This window comes from Stigmatopora argus, chromosome 21 (assembly GCF_051989625.1).
Source record: "Stigmatopora argus isolate UIUO_Sarg chromosome 21, RoL_Sarg_1.0, whole genome shotgun sequence".
NCBI lineage: Eukaryota > Metazoa > Chordata > Actinopteri > Syngnathiformes > Syngnathidae > Stigmatopora > Stigmatopora argus.
In genome coordinates, this window is record NC_135407.1 from 169,214 (window position 1) to 190,101 (window position 20,888).

The window sequence follows — 20,888 nt, forward strand, 5'->3', positions numbered from 1 at the left end:
TGCGTTCTCTGTTCATATTCCCGTCCCCGTTTTCTTATCTTTAGCTAGCGCTACCGTGACCGTCCGTGACTACTCTATTTGCTGGGCCTCCCTGTCATTTCACAGTAAGGCGCTATATGGAAAAAGCCTACAGACATCTTCTAGAAAGCAAGAAAAAAAGAAAAAAAAACAACTTTATTTACACTTAATCAGAGGCACTTTACAGTCCATTCTAGCAAGCATGCTAATAATAAATGTACTCCGTTCGGATGACGTTTCTTTTGGAAATTCACGGTGTGATTCTTTTTTCTTTGACTATCAAAGAGCAATAGGCGACGCAAGTCATCTACGTGACGATGATACAGTCTATTCAAAGGTAAACGAGGAAGACGCAAGAAAAACAACCCGGAGGTCCACATGAGCAAGGTGGCTCCCGTGCAGCAGTTCTTTGTAAACACTGGTGGAATGGAATTTGGAAGGCAGGATTAGATGTAGTTAAGTATTAGTATTGGAGAAAAAGTGCAGATTTGAAGGGCTCAATCAAGGAGGATGTGGTTTCCCTGAGGCTAAGGCATCGCATGTCCAAACTGTAAACGAGCGCGCAGGTTCAGTTCTGGCGCGTTGGCTTCGCCAAAATGGTCGGGGGGTTACCAGTGAAGCCACCGCCGTCGTCGTCGTCGTCGTTATCGACCGCTTTATGCTTCAGAACTACGGAACGCCAGGGTGCCTTCTTTAAGGGCACTCAAAGCAGTCCTTGGCCTGCTTAAAAACCTGATAGACGTTGACCAGCGGGAACATGGCGAGCGCGCCCACCAGCGAGCCCACCTGAATGGAGATGCCGCACCACAGGAGGCCGGCGTGGCCCGCCTCGTGCAGCAGGGTGCCGATGGCGACCTTCAGGTAGGAGAAGAGGCCCGTGAAGAGAATCCAGGAGGACACCTGCAACGAAGGTACGTGTCTTTAGGCGCTAGGTTGGATTTTGTCGACTGGCTATGCTTCAGTCCCAGATATCGGATTTGTGTCAATGGAATATTTTCTAAGGGGATGCCTTATTTGATCAAAGTGCAAGTGGCTCACCACGAGGACCACGCCGGCCGTCTTCCCCTGCAAAGGAGGACACGGGCTGTGGACCGCCAGGACCAGGAGATAGACGGCAAAGACCCCGCCGGCCAACAACAAGATACCCAGGCGCGCGGAGGACCTGGAGGGCAAGGCAAAGGTCTCAGCTCGTAAGCCGTGCCGCGCCACGCCACCGCCACGCAGCCTCCTTCGATGAACCGACGTTCCTCCGCTATTCCCAGCCAAAACGGACTGGACGTCTAGCGGCGGTGGCACCGGCAGAGGAGCGATACGACGACCAATCCACTCACCTGAGGATGACAAACATGGCGAGAAAGCAGCCAAAGGGGTTGGCCATGTTGCCGAGGACCACCGACAGGTGAAAGGCCATTCTGCCGTAGGGCAAACAGGTGAAGCTCTGGACGGACGGCAGGACGCCGTTGGTCAGGGCGTTGGAAACGGCCAGCAGGCCCAGGAGGTAGACGTTGTGGGGAGTCCAAAAAGACCCGGCCGCCACCGTCGCCGGCTGCGCCTCTTCGACGGCCGACGGGGAACTTCCGTTGTCGAGCTGGCGCGCCTCGTCGCCGTCGTCGCTTTCTAAACATGTCAAAAACTTCAATTCAGACACACTCAAATCTAACCATAAATGTGCGTTCAGCTTTTGTAGACCTACACAAGAATAATATACTTGCAATCCCACATAGTACTTACTATGCACGTTAGCGTAGGACCCTCGCGCACCGTCGTCGGTGGCGGCCTCTTCGGAGGTCGCGGGGCGCCTCGTCAGAGCCAGGAAGCACAGGGCGGAAATGGACAACATGACGAACAAGAACCAGAAAAAGTTTTGCGCAGGGAAATTCTCCTCCAGCGAGTGAGGTTGCACCGTGCCGTTGACGCTGGGGCACTCCACGCGGCCCACGCCTTGCCCCAGGGCCACCACGCACGGGAAGAGCGCGCTCAAGCCCTGGCCCACGAAGAAGGTGCGGATATAGCGCGGGGGGTAGCGAAACATGAAGGGCAAGAAGGTCACGTTGGACGTGCAGCACACCAGCGACAGGACGAAGGCCATGAGCAGAAAGGGCAGCGAGCGCCGCTGGCCCGCCACCGCCACCGTCTCTTTCCAGAAAAGGGCCAGTAGCGCCGACGCCACCACCGCCAGCGCCTGGAGGCAGACGATGAGCCGGCGTTCGTTCAGTCGGCCCGGCGCGCAGCGGTGCGTGGCGGTCACCGCCGCGGGACCGATGTTGCCGAAGGCTATCAGCACCGAGAGGTAGGCCGGTAGGTTCCAACCTGCAAAAAAAACGCCGCCGTGGTTACGACGTTCCCCACGCTGATGGGAAGGGGCGACAAAATAGGAGTCTTTTTTTGTGGTGACAGGCAAGTGTATATTTTTGTTTCCAAAGTCTGGCAAATAAAGGTGTGAAATAGTGTGGCGTGCTAATGCAGCATCGTGCCATTGACGATGATGGAAGTCCAATCATGTGTTGTTTTTTAATCCTTCCTACTACATTGGATTCAATTAGTTCACCGCCAGAACCCCCACTTCAAATTAATTGTTAACATAAAATATTGCTATCATCTTGATTGCGATGTCATTTTATTAAATGGGAGGTAACGATTCTATTTAGACTATTCCCGTGCCATTTTACTGACTGTACGGCAAATAATAAGTAATTCTGAGCTTGTCGTAAACTACTTTCCAAAGTCTCGCGAGAGAAACAAATATCCGGAAATGACGACAAAGGTCATTTGTCGCGTAGACTTTAGACATACTACTTTGCTGCCACCGTCTCAATCAAAATGAATGACAATTAGGTACAATTCGAAGGCAAACAAAGTCGCGAGGGCCTTGCAGCTAGCCCGACCGACCTGTAGTGAACACGAAACGGCCACTGACCTTCGGGTAGCACGTTGACGACGACCGGGAGCTCGACCCACAGGCTGTTGACGGAAATCCACGAGCCCATGGCAAACAGCGCCATGAGGCCGTGGGTCACCGCGTCGCTACTCCACCAAGCGGTCGACATGACGCCGGAACAGAGAACAGAGCACGCTAAATAAAACCCCTGAGCTCTAGTTCACCTACGACGATACATTTAGTCGAGAACAATGCGCCGGCACACTTGCACTCCACGCTCCTATTGTGATTTAAAAAAAAAATGGTGGTCAATTGCCAAGTGTTCACGCCCCTTGAGCTGCCTTCAAGTACTTCTCGTAAAATTGCAACACGCTAACTTCAAGGCGCTCCCGGTTGTATGGAGATATCTTCTTCGAGAGTAACCGATTCAATCTGTGCCAACGACTCCAGCCCGAGGGCAAAGACCAAAGCACGCTAAATAAAACCAATGAGCTCTTGTTGACCTACGACGAGACCTTAAGTGGAGGAAAATCGACCGGCAATCTTGCACTCCACGCTCCCATTCTGTGCTGAAAGATGGTGGAAAATTGTTCCCGCCCCTTGAGATGCCTTTACGTACTCGTCGTAAAATTGCCACACGCTACCGGTTGTACCAGAGTTGGTGCCCCCTGCCCCCTGTTTCATAAGCATGAACTTGCCCGTCTAGTTTGGGACACAACCACTTGGTGACCTTCACCTTTCACGATAAAGACAAAACACTCCGTTTTGCGTGACTTCAAAATGACGGGTCCAACATGGCGTGGACCCGCCTACCACTTATATTGTTGATGATCAGTATACGTATTTGTCACAGCGCTTTAATGTTAAATATTTTCACAACGAAACAAAGGCAGACTGTGACAAATACAAATGAAAATACATTCAGTCTCAGAGTAAAAAAAAACGATCACATTATTATAATAATAATACCGGAGAAGACCCAGGATGGACCAATGTCTCCATTTACCCCCGTTCATGTAAATAATTAGATCACCTTGGGGTTCCCTCGGGTGTCGGGGAAACTACCGGTGGCGTGCGTCCTTGGCGCTCGGAGCAGCGGGTTTTATCTTGGCGCTCGCCCTGGGGGTCAAAACGATGGAGTAGCCCGGCTTGAGGCGGGGCAGCGCCAGCTTCAGCTTCAAAACCATGTCAGTGCTGGTGCGGAAAGTGGAGTTGAGAATGGGCTCCGTGTTGCGCAGCACCATTTTCTGGTAGAGAATCTCACAGCGGATGGCTTCCCGCTTGCCCTGCCTGTTTAAGTCGGCCACGCGCAACAGCAGCTTGTCCACGTCCTGCTGGCTTCGACAAGGCCCCCCGTTCCTCTCCACCGTGGCCGTGATGTACTCCAGGTCCGTGCTTTCCGGAAAGGCTTTCTTCACCGCCGGACGTTTGGCCGCCTGCGCCCGTCCGCCGCCACCGCCGCCGCCGCCGCGCCCTCTCGTCGCCCAACTGGCCTCGGCCCGGGGGTCGGGCGCCGGCGCCGGCCCCTCGGAAGCATTTTCCGACTCGGACGAACTCCACTCCTCGGAGCTGTCCGAGCGCGCGGCGGCTGCGGTCGTGTTTTTTTTCCCCAGGGGGTGGTCGTAAGGGTAGTCGGCCGTCAGGACGCCAAACTTGCAACTCAACAGCTCGATGTTCAGATGGGACGGCGGCACGGTGGAAAAGCATCCCCCCGGCAGGAACGCCCCCAGGTGTCTGGTGGCGACGGCGGTGACGTCCTTGACGATCTTCTTCAAGAGGACCTTGATGAGTTCTCTGTTGGTGTGCAAGTCGTGGCAGTAGCGATACACCCCAGTGTAGGTGATATCGTGCAGCGGGAACTGCAGGAAGACGTTGGTGACGTTGTCGGGGGCCATCAGGGTGGAGGGGTCTTTGGCCCACTCCAGGAATTTCTGGTACAGGCACAGCAGGTACTGGCTGTAGAGGGAGTATTCGCCCGCGCTGTTCAGGAGCTCCCAGTAGGGGCCCACCACCTTGCAGTAGATGATGCCCAGAACGCAGACGGTGCTCTGGATGACGGGATCGCTGGAATCGGCCACCAAGCTCTCCAGGAGCACGTTGGCCTCCCCGTCATTGTCCAGCGCCAGCATGTCCGAGAAGAAGAGCGCCATCTCCCGATGGTGGTGGCCCAGGGCGGCGGCGGCCTCCAAGTAGCTGGCGAAGCGCGTGGGCGGCTTCCTGACCAGCAGGGACGGGTTGTTCTTCTCCTCGCAGAAGGCCACCCAGTGCTTGCTGTAGTTCAGCAGGGCGCCCCTGCGGGCGGTCAGCACGTGCGGGGCCATGTGGACGAAGCGGGAGGTGGCGCTCTCCGGGAAGTTGACCACCTTCTGGAAGAGCGGGTTCCGGTCGCGGCCCAGCTTCTGGCCCAGCGATCGGCCCAGCTCGCCCTCGAAGGCCAGCATCTGCCGCTCCACCGCGTCGTGCAGGTCCACCAGGAAGTTGGCGTTGTGGTGCAGAAAGACCACCGGCGAGGCCAGGGAGACCTCCTTGGCCACCGAGAAGAGCATCCTCTCAAACATTTGCATGGCGGGGTGCTCCTTGCACGTTAGCGCGTACTGATTCCTCAGGAGTTCCAGGGAAATCTTTTGGCATTCTTCGGTCGGGCCGCCGTGGATCCTGGACAGCTTGAGAACGGAGAGCATGGCCACGTCCAGCAGAGAGGGCGCGCCCTCTTCGCTCGGCGCGGACGCGTCCCCGACGACGTGGTGGTGGTGGTGGTGGTGGTCGTTGTCGCCCTCCGCGCCCCGAGGCCGGCCGTCGCCGACCAAAGAGACCCCCTCGGGCTCCCCGCCAGAAGAGATTTGGCGCGGGTGGTTTTCCTCCTTGACGGTGGCCCTTTCCCCGGTCCACGGCTGCGAGCGCCTCTTGGCCAGAGTTTTCTGGTAGTCTCTGGAGCTCAGCAGCTCAAAGGGACTCTGAAGCATGTTCTCCATCACGGCGTTGCGCCTGTGGCTTCTGGTGGCCCAAGTGCGGGAGCACAGCTTGAGCTTTTTGATCTTTTTTTTCAGGTCCTTGTAAGCTTTTGGAATTTTGCCGTCTTTGCAGTATTCCGGGTTGAAGTTCCTCAGCCAGCTGACCAAGTTGATGGGCGACACCCTCTCCCGGCTGACAAAGTCGCTGAGCTCCAGGATCAAGCCGTTGGTGACTTCGATGGACTGCGCCCGCTCAGAAAAGTCTTTCATCTTCAGAAGATGTTCCCTTTCCACGCCGATGCTGTCGCAGATGGGACCCACCAGGTTAAAGTTGACCTGGGATTCCAGGAAGGCCCGCCTGGCCTCGCCCGCCAAGCTGGAGGCGGTGGCGGTTCCTCTCTCGATCAAGCAGCGAAAGTCAGCCGAGTGGCAAGACGGGAAAAGCCTCTTGAGCCAAGCGATCAAAGAGCGCCATGAGAAGTTGTTGTCCTCCCTCAGGAGTCCACTTTGAATCAGCAGTCTGTTTTTGCAAACTTCTCGGTCCAGATTCAAGCCTTCCCCCGTCTGCGGACCAACAAAGTCGGCCACCAGCTTCCAGTAGAAATCATCCCCTGAACAAGAGGAGAGAGAGAGAGAAGAAGAAGAAAAAATGACATGCAGACAAATATCCATTTCAACGTTATGAATCAGATGCCTCAAAACTTACTCAAATTGGTTTCAATCACGGATGCCTTCTCACTAAAAGAGAAATTCCTTCCCGGCTCCATTGCCAACTGTTTTGAAAGAGAAACATTGAAAGTTACCTTTAGTCTATCACTTTGTACAGTATTTTGATTGACAGTCCACCTCATGTATGAATTCTGCTTGTACTTAATGACCTCCAACCTGTTTTGTCTGAACATAACAGTCTTCCAGTGAGCCGGTAAAGAGCTAAAAACGCACATTTCTTTTTCATCCAACCCTTAAACAAAAACGAACAGATGAAACAATCCTTACAGTGATAAAAAACAAAGAGCAAATGACACGCACAGTAAGCATATTGAAGTACCATTTCCCTTTGGAATGACATACTACAAGTTATGCATGAAAATAAACGTGTGATTTATAATCTATGCTATGCATAGAGCATGCATAAATGTCCTCGGATTCGTCAAATTTACCGCAATCGTTTGTCTTTTGATGAAGCTTATCAACACGAGCCAGAGCGCTGGGATTGTTTACTTCCGCATTTTAGCCCGCCCACACGGTTTTGCCCAATGATCGAAGGGATGTATGCACATGGGTACGTTTGTTGTCAAATCGTGGCTCGCTTGCAAAAAAATTGCAATGTGAAAATTAACAGCACCAAGATAAAAAAGAAAAAGAAAAATGTTGGGACAAAGTGAATTTAGGTCCGAACCAAAGAAAGCAAACTATGGACTTCTGGTAGTGCGAATAAACCTTAAATTAACACCTGGGGCGGTGACAACACAATAGATGACACTGCGTTAAACAAAGTAGACAATACACCATTTATGGCTGGTGTGTTCTAGTGCCACTAGGATGAGGAACGGTGATCGTAAACATCCACAATAAACCGCCTTTAAAGCTACACGATGTGCTATTCGTAACGTACGCGCTATCATTAGCATTGCTGGAGACGTGAAAGACTTATCACCAGGCGGATACTCCAGATCGTAACATATACAATCTAGTGTCGCTAAGATGTCAAATAAATGATAACATAAAAGACATTTTAAAAAGTTGAACGTAGTTTTACCCTGAGAAGGTCGACGCTATCTCAGGCGTCTTTTCACTCGTGGTCTAGCTTGAAAGTCAATGCAAGTGATGGCGGCTATGAAAGGCGGGTCTTTCTCTCCACCAATCACATGATGCAGATCTTCTGGAAACGGACTCGATACACTAGCACGGGTAAAAAGACATGTCTACGTGGCGGCCATCTTTAATGGGGAAAATAGGCTTTTTCATTTGTTGACGGATTTTTGTAGTGTCTTTGAGACATACAAAGAAGAGGACAAGTAGACAGAGAAGTAAAAAAGGGTTTTAACACAAATACACATTATAAGAAACATCATGGTAATAAATGCAGACCAAATGATCTGATTAGCCAATAAACGGTAAAAAAAAAAACGGTTTGAGTAATACTGAGCCAGCACTATTCCCTGATTTTTATTACTATTTTTGAGGAATAATAAGTAAAAAGAACATTTGATCAGGGTGCAGGCTAATACATCGAGCTATAGGATCAAGCAGCCAATAGTATTGCTGGAGTGCATCTGCTGCAGCCAATCATTTGACACCAGGGCGTGCCCTGCCCAGAATGACGAATTCATAACATTAGCCGATGGCATACTTTATACTTTTAACGATTTAGCTTCCCTAAGGTAGCAAACTCAAGCACAACATTTTCCCACGAGACATCGGTTGTAAAACCTCGTAAAATATAACAGGAGTGTTCAAAGCTGGTTCGCGACCATTTGAGTTGGGATTTTTTTCTGGTTGTTGTATGTCGCTTGTTGTTGTTGTTGACTTCCCTAGCTAACTAGCAGCTAGCTAGCGGCTTTTTTTACTGTGCCAGTAACACAGTGGTCCTCTCAAAATTTGACATTTGCGATCTGAAAGACGGATATTGGCGGAAAAGCAGCTGATGATGACGGCATAACTTTTAGGTGCGATAACACCACATAATCATTCTCCACTTGACTGGAAATCAATGGGAAGCAAGAACAGGAAAGATGTGGGATTTACGTGTATTTCCTCTATGATGCATGTCTAGTTGTTGTAGTTTGCATTAAGTGCGTTTTTAAAGAAGTCTGAAGCAGGTGTAGTGGGAGTTACACTAGTTAAACGAGGACACATAACTAATAAATAACATCATACTTCTTAGTTAAAGCAATTGTACCTTTACCTCTTGGAATTATTATTTGCGCAAATGCTTGAAATGAGACTCAGCGACCCAGTAACAGTCCTTTTCTGTCTATTTTCCAGATGAATTCCTGACCGACTTTGTTGGCTTTATAAAGACAAGGAAGCATCCGTGGGATGGCGTCCACTGACGGGGCCGTTAAAGATGCTGGGGCGTGCACGTCCAGTGAGGGAAGCGATCAAGCAAACGTTTCGGTGAAGAGAAAAAGCACCAAAGCCAAAAGGCCAAATGTGAAAAAGCCCCGGGTCAACAGGGTCAGCTACACCATTCACCAGGGAGAGGACATGCTCCTGGTCATCCCCAACAGCACCACCCGATACGACGACCCGGTCTGGGCGCCCAACAATACTAAAAGAGGCAAGAAAAAGAAGGTTTCGACCCAAAAAAGTGGACGGAAAAGCACTCCGGCGAAGAAGGAAAAGCGCGCATCTATCATCTGTACAACAGCCGACCGGCGCAAAGAGCCGAGGTCGCCGGCGCCTGCGTTCGTGTCAACGATGCCAAATGACCACAGATGGGGGCAAAATCTTCCCGGGGAGGTTCTGGTCAGCATTTTTCAGATGGTGGTTATGCAAGATGGCGCCGTGCCCTTTCTCTGCAGGTATTACTCATTCTGACATGATGAGCTTTTTCAAAAATGCACTAAGGGGCTTTTCTACGTCCATCTTGGCCAGGGTGGGAAGGGTGTGCCGCTCGTGGAACGCCGCCGCCGCCACTCCCGTCCTGTGGCGAAAAGTCTCCGTCGGTCACTGTTGGGTGGCGCCGGGCAAAAGTCAGCTGCCCAAAACGCACCATCGGATAAAAGACACGTTCAGCTGGCTGGCGCAGAACAGGTATGCTACTTATCACATGGCTTAGTTAGTAATACATACAGTCGTGAGTGAAGCCATCATTTGTTTTAGGTTCAGCCAGCTGCAGGATTTCTCCCTCCATCACTGGAAGACAAACGTGGACTATGCAGTGGACGTAAGTCAACTCACATTTGCTTCCTGACGCATCCCGTCCCATTCAAAGCAAAACATGACTAAACACCTGTGATACGTGCACATCGCCGTATTAGAAATCAAGGAACCAAGCCATTTTCAAATTGAAATGAGCAGCGCCATCACTTCCCCGGCAGGTGGTGTCGCAGTCGTGTCCTCACTTGAACGCCCTCACGCTCTCTTACTGTACCGGCCTGACGCCGGCGGCCTTCCAGAGCCTGGGCCTGCACGCCGGCTCGCTGCGGAGCTTAAATGTGCAGTACACGGAGGTGAGTAAGTGAGTGAGAAGAGAGAAATGTCTGCAGCAGGCCAATGGTCTGGAAGATAAAAACGGTTAGCTCAGTCATCTGGTCACATTACGAGACAATCCGTGTCGATGTTCAATTCGGGCCGGAGGTGCTTCACGTGACAACGTTGAGTTGATGCTTGGCGCGGCTCTACTTTCAGGTGGAAGGTCTGGCCCATTACCTGGAAAGCCACGGTGCTCAGATCCAGAAAATTTGGTTCACTCACGGCCCGAAGAACAACCGACTCCTCGCCGCCATCACCGTAAAGGAGCGCCTGACGTTTTTCCCGTCGACCAAGCTCGCCACCGACCTGCGCTTCTGTCTTTAAATTTTTTTTTTTTTTTTTAGAGAAAATGCTGTCCCAATTTAGAGTTGCTGGAGGTCAACACCATGCTGGACAGTCAAAACTGTGAACTTCGCATTTGCACCCAAGCGTTACAATCGGCTTGCCCCAAACTCAAGGTAAGCCATGTCGGAGGTGGCTTTGCAGACGTCCATTGTTTTTTTTTTTCTTCCTGGTCAGACCTTCCGGATGATGAACGTCAGCCCGCTGCACAAGAACGTGCAGATCAGTGGCCAGCTCCACGCCGGATTCCCCCTTTTGGAGGAGCTGTGCATCGCAACCACGTCCTACTCCTACATGACCGACAAATACCTGCAAGACATTCTCTTCGGCTCTCCCCGGCTGCGAGTGCTGGACCTGCGGGGCTGCACCTCAATCACGTCGGACGGTTTGCTGGCGTTGCCCTGTCTTGGTGAACATTTGTTTTTGCAAATCTGGGCCACCTAAGTTTTTCATTTTCAAATGAGGGGTTTTTTTGAACGTTTTTTTTAGTCTTTAAAAGGAGGTTGTTTTTTTGGAAGATTGGCGAATATACACGTTTGCTTTTTTTGTCGTCTGGCAGACCTAGAGTGCCTCTTCTGGGGTCAGTATTTCAGCAGCAACGTGTTGACATCGTGCCAGAAGCAAGGCATTTACCCGGTGGCGCAAAAGTGGAGCCACACGCTGCGGCAGCTGGACGTGGCCAACCAGCCCTTCTCCGAGGCGGAACTGGAGATGGCCGTGGGCCACTTGGCCGGGGCCCGCAACAGCGACAGCCTGCGTAGTCTCAACCTGAGCGGCACCAGGATCACCACCGCCGCCCTCAGGTAAGCCGCCATCCGACGGCAGGATTGGAAAAGGCCCCCGATGGCTTTGAACATCCTCGTTGTCGTGGCTTGGCAGAGCCGTCATCGGGCAAAGCACGGCGCTCAACTACCTCAACCTGTCCTCCTGCCGGTACCTTCCCAGAGGCCTGAAGAGAATTTATCGCGGACAAGAGGACATTCGCCGCTTGCTGGATAAACTGGAGTAGAGATCCGACCCATCCTGACATGTCAATGTTCTTTATATCGAACTTTTGTAAGTGGCCGGTCAGATCAAACTTTTGTACTGCCTGCTCTTCTGGCAATTTGGGGGGGGGGGGGGGGGGGGGGTTGTAAAATAATAAATGAATGCCATTTCCTATGGTGCGTGTCAAGTTCTCTCTACTTTCTTCCAATTTTGCCCCAAACTTGAAAAGGGGCCCCGATCTTTTGACAGCAGGAACAACTCAAATCCTTCCAGTTTACAATTTTATTGAAGTTTTCCAGTGAGAGGAAAGAAGTTGTTGAAAGGGTTAGCATTTGCTGCAAGGATTAGGTTGAAAACCTTCAAAAGGGAAAGAAGGAAGCAAGCATGTGACATTTTTCAAGGGAAAGGAAAGTACAAAGAATGCAACTTACGGTTGTGAGAAAGCAAACTAAGCATTCATCAGCTGGCATCTAAGTGCTACTTATATTTGATCCTACCAGTTGCGTGTGATCGGGTCTGAAGGGTTAGTTCTTGTTCCTTTTTTGCCTGTCTTCTTTCAAGGCTGGACTACTGAATTTATATCCTGGTTCATGACCTATGACCTCAGGCAGGAAATGAGGTGAGGTGAGTTTGATTGGGTTTTCTTTTCTGCCCCCTGTTGGTCTGGAGGAGGGGCAGACATATCTTCTCCATAGTTGACTTGACAGCACAACTATGCATAAGAATTTCTTTATAAGGTAAACAGAGCGACCGTATTTTTAAACAATAATGCGAGTATTTTCGGAAGTTGATTGGATGATCGCCATCTGCCGGAATCCAAGTCAAAACAATTTAAGAGTTCCTCGTAGATCTTCATTGCCAACTCAGATCAACAGTGTCGGCCTGGAACATGGTGTCCCGCTCGCTCAATAGTCCTGAAAACAATGAACTGGCCTCCAAAGCAGCTGTGGGGGGAAAGTGTCCTCCAGCTTACTCGCTCCCAACATAAAGTATAGCACAAATTAAATGATAACTTCATGACCTATTAAATGCTTAATGAACATATAGTAACATCCCAGAATAAACCCAAACAGTAAGTAAGCCTCGCTCGCTCACAAGCATATGAAATATCAAAACAAATGGAAATCAACCCCAAAAAGTGTCTCAATTCCTTCAAATGAAAGGCCACTTTTCAAAGTTGAGGCGTAGCGGATATCTCATCGCGGATGGGCAGGAGGAGCAGGCCCGTTTTGGCATCCTTTTCGCACTTCTCCAGCAGCTGAAGGTAGGAAAGTCTTTCTTTGGTGTTGGGGTCAAAGAATCCCTTGGAATTGTCATCGGGCTGGAGCAGAAGGCTTTGGAGCGGCTCGTCCAGAAGTCCCCTCTTGACGGCAACGTCGGGGGGCAGCCTCAGGCTGGCGTCGGGGTCCACCACTCCGCCCGTGGCCATTTGCGCTCGAAGGAGACGAATGGCGTCGCTTTCCGCAATCAGCTCCGACTTTGTGGCCTGGAACAGCGATAGGGTGCTTCCGCCGCCGCCGCCGCCGGAGGGATCTTTGTAGCCGGCCACGGCCCCCTCGGCCAGCAGAAGCTTCTCCAAGGCGTCCGCTCCAAACAGCTCCTCCTTGGCCGCCTCTTCCACGGCGTAGAACTTGTTGGCCAGCGGGTCGAGGATCCATCCCGTCGACGCCTGGGCTTCCAGCAGTAAAAGGGCCGCGGGCTCCGACAAGGCGCCCCGTTTGCTTGCGGCGTAGACGCTCAGAACCTTCTGAGACGGAGAGGCTTTGACGCCGGCGATGCTCCTCTTTCCGCTCAGGTATTGTTGGAAACGGGCACCTTGAGTGACTTTTTCCAAAGTGGCACGCCCTTCGCACACCTCCTTAAACGTGTCGTCGTCGATGACGCCAGAGTCCAGGAGTTGTTGGGCCGTGACGGGCTTCCTCAGGCCCGCGATTGTTTCTTGACCTTCGAGCTTGATCGGGATGAGGAGCAGTCCGGTTTCTTCGTCTTTGACGCACCTGGCCAACATTTCCGTGTAGGTCAGATTCGCCTTGGTCGCGGGGTGAAAAAAACCTCTGTTGTCGTCGGTCGGGTTCAGGAGAGTCGCTTGGAGGTCTTGGTCCAAATAGCCTTTGGCGTAGGCCACGTGGATGGGCAGGTGAAGACCCTTGAAGGGATGGATGACGCCCCCCGTGGCCACCTGGGCCTCCAGTAGACGAACGGCGTCCTCCTTGGTAATCAGACCCTTTTCCCAGGCTTGGAAAAGAGAGATCTTCTCGCCCGTGTAGGGATCGTCGTAACCGTCGACGGCCTTCTCGGCGGACAGCAGCCTTTCGTACATCTGGGGGCCGATCAAGTTTTGCCGGAGCGCCTCGTCCACGCCGAGCTTCTCGTCGGCCAGCGGATCCAGCACGAAGCCCGTGGCCGCCTGCGCTTCCAAGAGGAGGAGAGCCGTGTCGGGCGTCAGGCTGCCGTCCCGCTGCGCTTGGTAGATGCTCAACTTCTGATTGGAGGGGCGCAGGAGCACGCCGGCCACGGCGCCCGTCCCCTGCAGGCTGGCCCTCACCTCGGCCATTTGCAACACGTCGCTTTTCTTCAAGCTTCCGTCAACCAAGCCGGCGAAGGTTCTTGTGTCCACGATGCCCAGCTCCAAAAGATCCGCCAGGGAGACCTCTCCCCGGAGGCCCGGGAACTTGATCTCCTGGCCCTCCACGATGGCCAAGACGGCCGCCGAGATTTCCTCCAGCGTCATTTTCCCCGACTTGAAGAACTGGAAGAACTCCCGCCGCTTCTCCTCGGACAGGTACTCCGAGTTGACCAGGTCCCAAAGGGTGGCGCTTTGCCCCTTGCCGTGGCGCACCGGAATCAGCTTGGTGCGGAACTGTTCCCAGACGGCGTCGTCGTCGTCTGGCTCCTCTTTGTCCTGGAGCGGCAGGAGGCGGAGTCCCGTTCTGGGGTCGGTGACGCATTGGGCCATTAACTGCGAGTAGGTGAGGTTCTGCCGAGTGTCGGGGTGGAAAAAGACCTTGGTGTCGTGGCTGGGGTCGCCGAGGATCTGGCTCGCGATCTCCCGATCGAAGTAGCCGCGCTTGTAGGCCACCTGGTCGGGAACGCGATGGCTGTTGACCGGGTCGATGATGCCGCCGGTGGCCATTTGCGCCCCCAGGAGCCAAAGGGCGTGCTCCTTGACGACGAGCCCTATTTGCATGGCTCGGAAGAGAGAGATGGCGGCGCCGGAGTAAGGGTCTTTGTAACCGGTCACCGCCTCCTCGGCCGAGCGCAGCTTCTGGCACACGTCGGGCCCCACGATCTTGGCCCTGACGGCCTCGTCCACGGAAAACTTTCCGTTGCCGACGGGGTCCAGGACGAATCCCGTGGCCGCCTGGGCCTCCAGCAAAAGCAGCGCCGTCCCCGCCATCAGTCGGCCGTTCTGCTTGGCCTGGTAGATGCTGAGGATCTGGCGGTCGGGAAGGAGGACGCCCGCGATGCTGCCCGTGCCCTGAAGGTACACGTCCAGCTTGTGATCCTCCATCACGTCCCGGACCGACCTCTTCCCTTTTCTCAGGTCGACGAGGACCTCCGGGCTGAGGATGTCGGCGTCCGCCAGCTGCTTGGCCGTGACCGGCTTTCTGATGCCTTGGAAGACAACCTCGGTCCTCTCGACGGAGGCCGCGACGATTCCCAGCAGCGTGGCGACGACCGCCTCGGCGCTGGCCTTTCCTTCTCGGTACTTTTTCACCAGCTCTATCCGCCGCTCTCCATTCAGGTATTCCGACATGAGCAGCTCCCACGCGGACACGTTCATCCCCGAGTACTTCCCCAGCATCACCTTCACCTTCTTCTTCCGGAAGGCCACCTTCGTTGGGTGGTCGATGAAGTTAAAGTTGGGCCCATCCGTTTTGTCCCGCAGCGGGAGGAGGAGCAGTCCGGTGATGGGATCGGTCACGCAGCGTTCCATCAGCTGCAGGTAGGTCAGGTTCTCCTTGGTGTTGGGGTCGAAGAAGCCCTTGGTGTCGTCTCCCGGATCCAGGAGGACGGCTTTCATTTCCCGGTCGAAGTAGCCTTTTCGGAAAGCCACCTCGGTGGGAAGCCTGTGGCCGTTGATGGGGTCGATGATTCCGCCCGTGGCGATCTGCGCCTCCAGCAGGCGGATCCCCTGCTGCTTCACGATGTACTTTTTGGAGAGCGCTTCAAAGAGGGAAATCTTCTTCGGTGTAGTACCGGCGCACGGGTCTTGGAAGCCGGTCACCGCTCGCTCGGCCGAGCGCACATCCCGGTGGAATTCCGGACCCACCAGCTGGCTCTTCACCGCCTCGTCCGCCGTCATTTTCCGGTTCTGCAGCGGATCGATCAGGTGGCCCGTGGCGGCCTGCGCCTCCAGCAGACGAAGCGCCACCGACGGCATCAAGATCTTGAGCTCCTTGGCCCGGTAGACGCTCAGTCGTTTGCTGGTGGAGAGCACGGCCACGCCCGCCACGCTGCCTTTGCCCTGAAGGTATTTCTTCACCTTCTTGTTGAGCGTGACGTGCTGGGGCGTGATCTTGCCCTTCTGCAGGTCCTCGTACACTTCTCTGTCGATGATCTTCGAGTCGAGGAGTTGGGCGGGGGAAATGACTCCCCTCAGGCCCTCGAAGGTGACGGGGACGCGGACGGGGACGGTGACGGGGCCGGGGTTGGGATCTTTGCCGGGGCTGGGCCCAGGGCTGGGGCCGCCTTTCTTCTGCCCGTCTTGATCTGCCATCTTCGACATGAATAGCTGCGGAAGTGAAAGCTTTGCGTCAAATAAAAGGCTCGCGATTGCCGGGCCGGGACTCGATAGCAGCTCGCGGACCGAGTATCCACAGTAGGGAAGCACCAGCGCGACATCCCATTTCTCGGGAGAAGCCGGCCGGCCGGCCGGCCTCCAATGAAAACTGCACACACACTTGGGCCGAAAAGCCATCTTTTTTTGGAATGGATTGGATTGGATCATTTGATTCATCCCGTACGGTGGTACCTCGACCTACCATCAGCTCTACCTATGACATGCTGGTGGTACGATGAAAATTTCGATCGAATAATTCACCCTAGATACGATCAAAATTTCGATCAAATAATTCGCCCTTGATATGATCAAAATTTCGAGACGCGACCAAGCCAGGAGGCCATGACATGAGAGGCTGTTTATCATTGTAGCGCACTGTCTTTTTTGCCACATCTCTTTGGTGTATAACAGATATCTACGAGCACTGAACGATTTATTCAGTTTCGACCAGGAAACCCCACAACGCGCATGCGCGGGCAAAAAGAGGGCTTTCTGGGTAATGAAGTCTACTCGTGCACACAACACCCGATAGCCAATGGCACCCTTTCTCAGAATAAAACTTCATTACCCACAATCAATACGTGGGTAGGCTGTTATTCCTTCCTTAGCCCGTTAGCTCCCGTTAACGTAGCGATCGCTCATTCAAGACTACTTCTCGTTGGCAAGTGGTCGTGCGTTATCCTATTGTGAGGACATTTGTCTGCATCATTTTGGGAATATTTTGAAGGGAATACAAGAGCAAACAGCCCATCCATAGCCAACGTGACGGTGGAGGCGTGGCAAACAGCTAACCCGCCCAGAACGAAGGTTAAAAGAAAATTAAAAGAAAATTAGAATTCAGTTTTGTGTAGTTACATTAAACATATGTTTGAGTGTGTCTGTATATATGAATCCAAGTTCATTTAAATTTGTTTGTTCGTTTCCGAGTGCGTTGCCGTGGATAAAGTCCCCCCAAACACCCCCCCCCCCTCCGCCTCCGTGTATGTCGCTGTCTCTATCCTCCGCGAAATGCGTCTAATTTTACTTCTATTAAACACATTTTATTACTATTAAACCACTAGTTATGTGTTACTTTGTTAATAGATGGCGAATTAGAAGAAATTCAACATTGTTTCCAATCCAATATCCTGTTTTTGGTGTTTTTTCAGAGGGCTGGAACAAATTAAAATTTTTTTCCATTAATTTCAATGGGAAACGTCCGCTGGAGTTACGAGAACCTCGTCATACGATCTCAGTCTCGGAACGGATTACGCTCGTATGTCGAGGAACCACTGTATTTGGGAAATTTCGTTGTCACAGTAGCAAGAGGGTGAGAAAGCATTTTAGACATCAATAGATAGGTAATAAGTGAGTTTGAATGATACTTTGTGATGTCTTCATCATTTCCGTATAGCTTGGTCAGATCCAATTGATGAAAAAATGCTGACAAAGCACCCGCGTGTTTTTCCACTGTACACCTTAATTGCCGTCTAATCATCGATGACTATTACAGCAAAATGTTTTTCCAAATAAAAAAGACCTACCCAATGACAATGACGTGTGGTTTGGTTTGTTGGCAGCAGAATTCCAAAATTCCAAAGTACTTTTCTGGCTCAAAGTCAGTCCCTGTGGGCAAAAAAAGGGGGGAGGGAGGGAGGGAGGGGTGTTAGGGTACATTCTTCAAACATGAATGATAGTTAACATCTTTTGAATACGCAAGACACTGACGAGGCCAAGGTTTTTCCGCCCGTTGCGTGACGGCCTATTTGAACGTAAAAGGCAAACTTGACATTTTGGCGCGAGCGTGAGACACGGCGCCCCGCGTCTTGACGCGTCAAGACGAGGCCAGGCAGGCAGGCAGGCAGCGTTTCCCAAGCCAATGAAACGCCAATTGACATTTCACACCGCATATTGTCATCCACAGAGGGTTGCGACACTATTATTTCTATTTTAGTTCGTTTATTTATTTATTTACATCGTTTTTAAACGTAAAAAAAAACGTCATCAAAAGACACTGGAAACTAGAAAGTGTCATTAGTACGGCTCCAACATAACAGAGCAAACATTCAAGGGAACATATGAATAATAGAATAATACAAGCAGTCATAGCAAATACTAAGTTTGAGTTTTTAGAGAGGTTTTGTTTTGTTTTTAAACAAAAACAATAACGCCTACTTTTAGAACTTCCACCTTGATTAATCACGTTACGTTGAGAAAATACGCCATGAAATAAAGCGTTCAAATGCGTTACGACGAAAGGGATGCTTTTCAAGTTCCACCCGTCCAAAACAGGAAAGCTTTGGTGTCAAAGTAACAATGTCGTAAGTCGTCAAATCCTCTTCTTGTTTATGCCCAAATAATCAGGCGTGTCTAAAAGGGGAACGCATCTTTTGACATTTCCAATTTTTGACATACGCATTAAGTTGGCACTGCGCTCTTTTTCTTCCCGTCACGTCTGCGTCTCTTCAGCTAAGAATGACCATGTTTGTATTGGCTAGAAGAAAAAGCTTGCCTTTGTCCTTTTCTCCTCAAAAAGGGTGCTGGCCACCAGAACCAGAACCAGAACCAGAACCAGAACCAGAACCAGAACCAGAACCAGAGCCGGACCTTTAACCCCCTAAAACCAATAACAAAAACTCAAACGCGCTGCGTAAAAGCTGTTATTCGTTATTGCTTTTGACTGGACGTACAAGATCATTGGCGAGGAGAAAAGAAAAGAAGAGAAAAGAAAAGAAAAGACTGGACATAAAAGATCATTGGCGAGGAGAAAAGAAAAGAGGAAAAAAAAGAGAAAGAAAAGTAAAGTAAAGATGAGTTAAGTAAAGAAAATGGCTTACGTGTGTCTCTCAGCAAAAAGCTCAAAGTGCAAAAGACTTCCTCGGAAGCCAATTTTATTCCATGGTAGAGACACGTTCCTGAGGTGCGGAGAATTCTGCAGAATTACCAAGGAACGCCACAAACCGCCCGCCCGCCCGCCTTTCCGATAACATCCTCCTGTCGGTGCAGGTAGGCAAGGAGGCCGGCCAAGTTGGCCAGCCAAAGTTGGCCAGCCGAGGCCACAGAGAGCTGCGTTGAACATGATCTCGGGGGAGCGCAGCATGATTCCTCCAATTCTTGGCCGCTTCCTTTCAACTGCCCCATTGTCTCTGAAAACAAAAGCACACAATATGGTGTGACAGGTGCGCTTTGGAATGACACACATGACCACGCTGGACCATTTGTTTTGTACCTTTGGAACAATTTCCCATTGCAGCCACGGTGCTTCAATAAGAAGAAGAAGAAGAAGAAGAAGAAGAAGAAGAAGCCACTGGAAAATAGTGGACATTTCAGCCTGCAAATGGGAAATGACACACACACACACACACAGGAGTAGAAAACAAATCGGAAAAAGAGAAAGGCCGTCAATGTCAAAAGTGGTCATTTGAAAACCATGGTATTGTTTTTTTTTTTAAATTATCCATTGAACTCGTCATTGACTGTCTTTAATGTGGTGATATGGTCAAATCGTCACAGCTCATTTGTCTATTTGTCGGAAAGTTCATTCTCTTGTGGCAAATGCGGCTCGAGGGTGGCTCACTTAAGCTTGGGCAACGTCAACCTGCTTTTTATTTGACGACGCTCGGTCTGCCTTTTAAAACCTTAAAAAGCGCTAACTTTGGTCCGGTTCAAACCATGGAATTGAAAGCCGCCGCCGCTGCCGCCGCGTCACGTGCTTGTTTAAGCGCAGAAAAAAAAGAAGAGGAAAAAAAAGCCTAGCCTTCTCCTTCTCACGACATTCGTTGAAAGAGCCCGGCTTTGCCCACACTTGCTTTACGGTTAGAAAAAGCTGCCAAGACAGAATTTGGCCCGGTGCCGGCGACGTTTGGAATGGAGCGCGGACACGCCTACCCGGGCTGGGGGGGAGCTTGCCGTCGGCTTGGCTTATCGGCAGACCCCAGAAAATTAGAGCTCGATTTAGACGGCGCCGCCGTTTCATCGACGTCCCATTCGATCCAATAGGGGGCGCCCGCTGGGGAGAGATGGAGAAAAAGCTGGACACGTCAAAAGCGTACATGCAAAAATGGATTTCGGTGGGCGGTGTGGGATAGACTGGCCAACTGGCTTAATCATTGTTTGTTCATGTCGCGCCATGTGGCCAAACTGGCTTTACAATAGTTTGTTAAGATGGTAAAATCTAAGATAGACTGGCCAAACTGGCTTTACAATTGTTTGTTAAGATCGTGGAATGTAAGATAGGCTAACTAGCTGGCTTTGCAATTCGTTTTTTCGCATTGCAAAATGTAACATTTAAAGGCTTTAAAATAAAATAAAAAATAAAAATAAACCCAGACATAGGCTTGTCATCATCATTGACTAGACAAAAGCCTAATTGTCATCCTAGCCAGCTGCGTAGGACCAAATTGCTAGTGCCTCTCCACAAAGTGCGCCTTCCCGGCAAAAGGCCCAAATAAGTGATCATTTCAGACTGGTTGGCACTCTGCCGTGATGGATACATGGCATCACCTCCCTCCCTCCCTCCCGAGCGCAACCAAATCCCGGCGACTGCGAAAAGGTTTGCCTCACCGATGCCAACAAAGAATCAAATGGATCACTTACCTCCCTCCCACTGTCTTCTTACTTACCTTCAGTCAGCCAGCAGGAGGCAGATCACCGCCCGACGTCCTTCATGTTTCCTCACCCCGAAGTTGTTACACAGAGGGGACTGTGTGTCATGCTACTGCAAATTCAGAGTCCTGATGCCGATGTAAGG

General features: G+C 51.4%; 4 protein-coding genes across 10 annotated transcripts; 1 reads left to right on the plus strand and 3 right to left on the minus strand.

Annotated features, from left to right (window-relative positions):
* Positions 1–157: 157 nt before the first annotated feature.
* slc52a2 (solute carrier family 52 member 2) lies at positions 158–3,518 on the minus strand. The gene is made up of 5 exons (XM_077591219.1): positions 2,936–3,518; positions 1,750–2,328; positions 1,350–1,635; positions 1,057–1,180; positions 158–918 (listed from the first exon to the last, which is right to left on the minus strand). Exons 1-5 carry the CDS (start codon positions 3,063–3,065, stop codon positions 712–714), a joined length of 1,326 nt encoding a protein of 441 aa, XP_077447345.1. The 5' UTR covers positions 3,066–3,518; the 3' UTR covers positions 158–711.
* A 219-nt stretch (positions 3,519–3,737) lies between these two features.
* On the minus strand, positions 3,738–7,705 carry LOC144067421 (uncharacterized). Of its 5 annotated transcripts, none has more exons than XM_077591203.1 (4): positions 7,607–7,669; positions 6,733–6,808; positions 6,554–6,620; positions 3,738–6,458 (listed from the first exon to the last, which is right to left on the minus strand). In XM_077591203.1, exons 3-4 carry the CDS (start codon positions 6,612–6,614, stop codon positions 3,958–3,960), a joined length of 2,562 nt encoding a protein of 853 aa, XP_077447329.1. In that variant the 5' UTR covers positions 6,615–6,620; positions 6,733–6,808; positions 7,607–7,669; the 3' UTR covers positions 3,738–3,957. The 5 variants fall into 5 exon arrangements, with proteins under 5 accessions (XP_077447329.1, XP_077447328.1, XP_077447327.1 ...); XM_077591202.1 differs by having other exon boundaries at positions 6,694–6,808; positions 7,607–7,664; XM_077591201.1 differs by lacking the exon at positions 6,733–6,808 and having other exon boundaries at positions 7,607–7,705.
* Positions 7,706–8,132: 427 nt separating this feature from the next.
* On the plus strand, positions 8,133–11,502 carry fbxl6 (F-box and leucine-rich repeat protein 6). Of its 2 annotated transcripts, none has more exons than XM_077591213.1 (10): positions 8,133–8,231; positions 8,836–9,374; positions 9,448–9,606; positions 9,676–9,739; positions 9,894–10,025; positions 10,204–10,305; positions 10,392–10,505; positions 10,567–10,798; positions 10,949–11,192; positions 11,269–11,502. In XM_077591213.1, the coding sequence occupies exons 2-10, from the start codon at positions 8,890–8,892 to the stop codon at positions 11,396–11,398; spliced, it is 1,662 nt and encodes a 553-aa protein (XP_077447339.1). In that variant the 5' UTR covers positions 8,133–8,231; positions 8,836–8,889; the 3' UTR covers positions 11,399–11,502. The 2 variants fall into 2 exon arrangements, with proteins under 2 accessions (XP_077447339.1, XP_077447340.1); XM_077591214.1 differs by having other exon boundaries at positions 8,169–8,516.
* A 141-nt stretch (positions 11,503–11,643) lies between these two features.
* Positions 11,644–19,095, minus strand: eppk1 (epiplakin 1). 2 transcript variants are annotated; one of them, XR_013297942.1, is made up of 4 exons: positions 18,976–19,095; positions 17,683–17,764; positions 11,874–16,111; positions 11,644–11,733 (listed from the first exon to the last, which is right to left on the minus strand). XR_013297942.1 is itself a non-coding variant. In XM_077591188.1 (3 exons), exon 3 carries the CDS (start codon positions 16,103–16,105, stop codon positions 12,548–12,550), a length of 3,558 nt encoding a protein of 1,185 aa, XP_077447314.1. In that variant the 5' UTR covers positions 16,106–16,111; positions 17,683–17,764; positions 18,976–19,095; the 3' UTR covers positions 11,644–12,547. The 2 variants fall into 2 exon arrangements, 1 of the variants encoding a protein (XP_077447314.1); XM_077591188.1 differs by having other exon boundaries at positions 11,644–16,111.
* Positions 19,096–20,888: the final 1,793 nt, after the last annotated feature.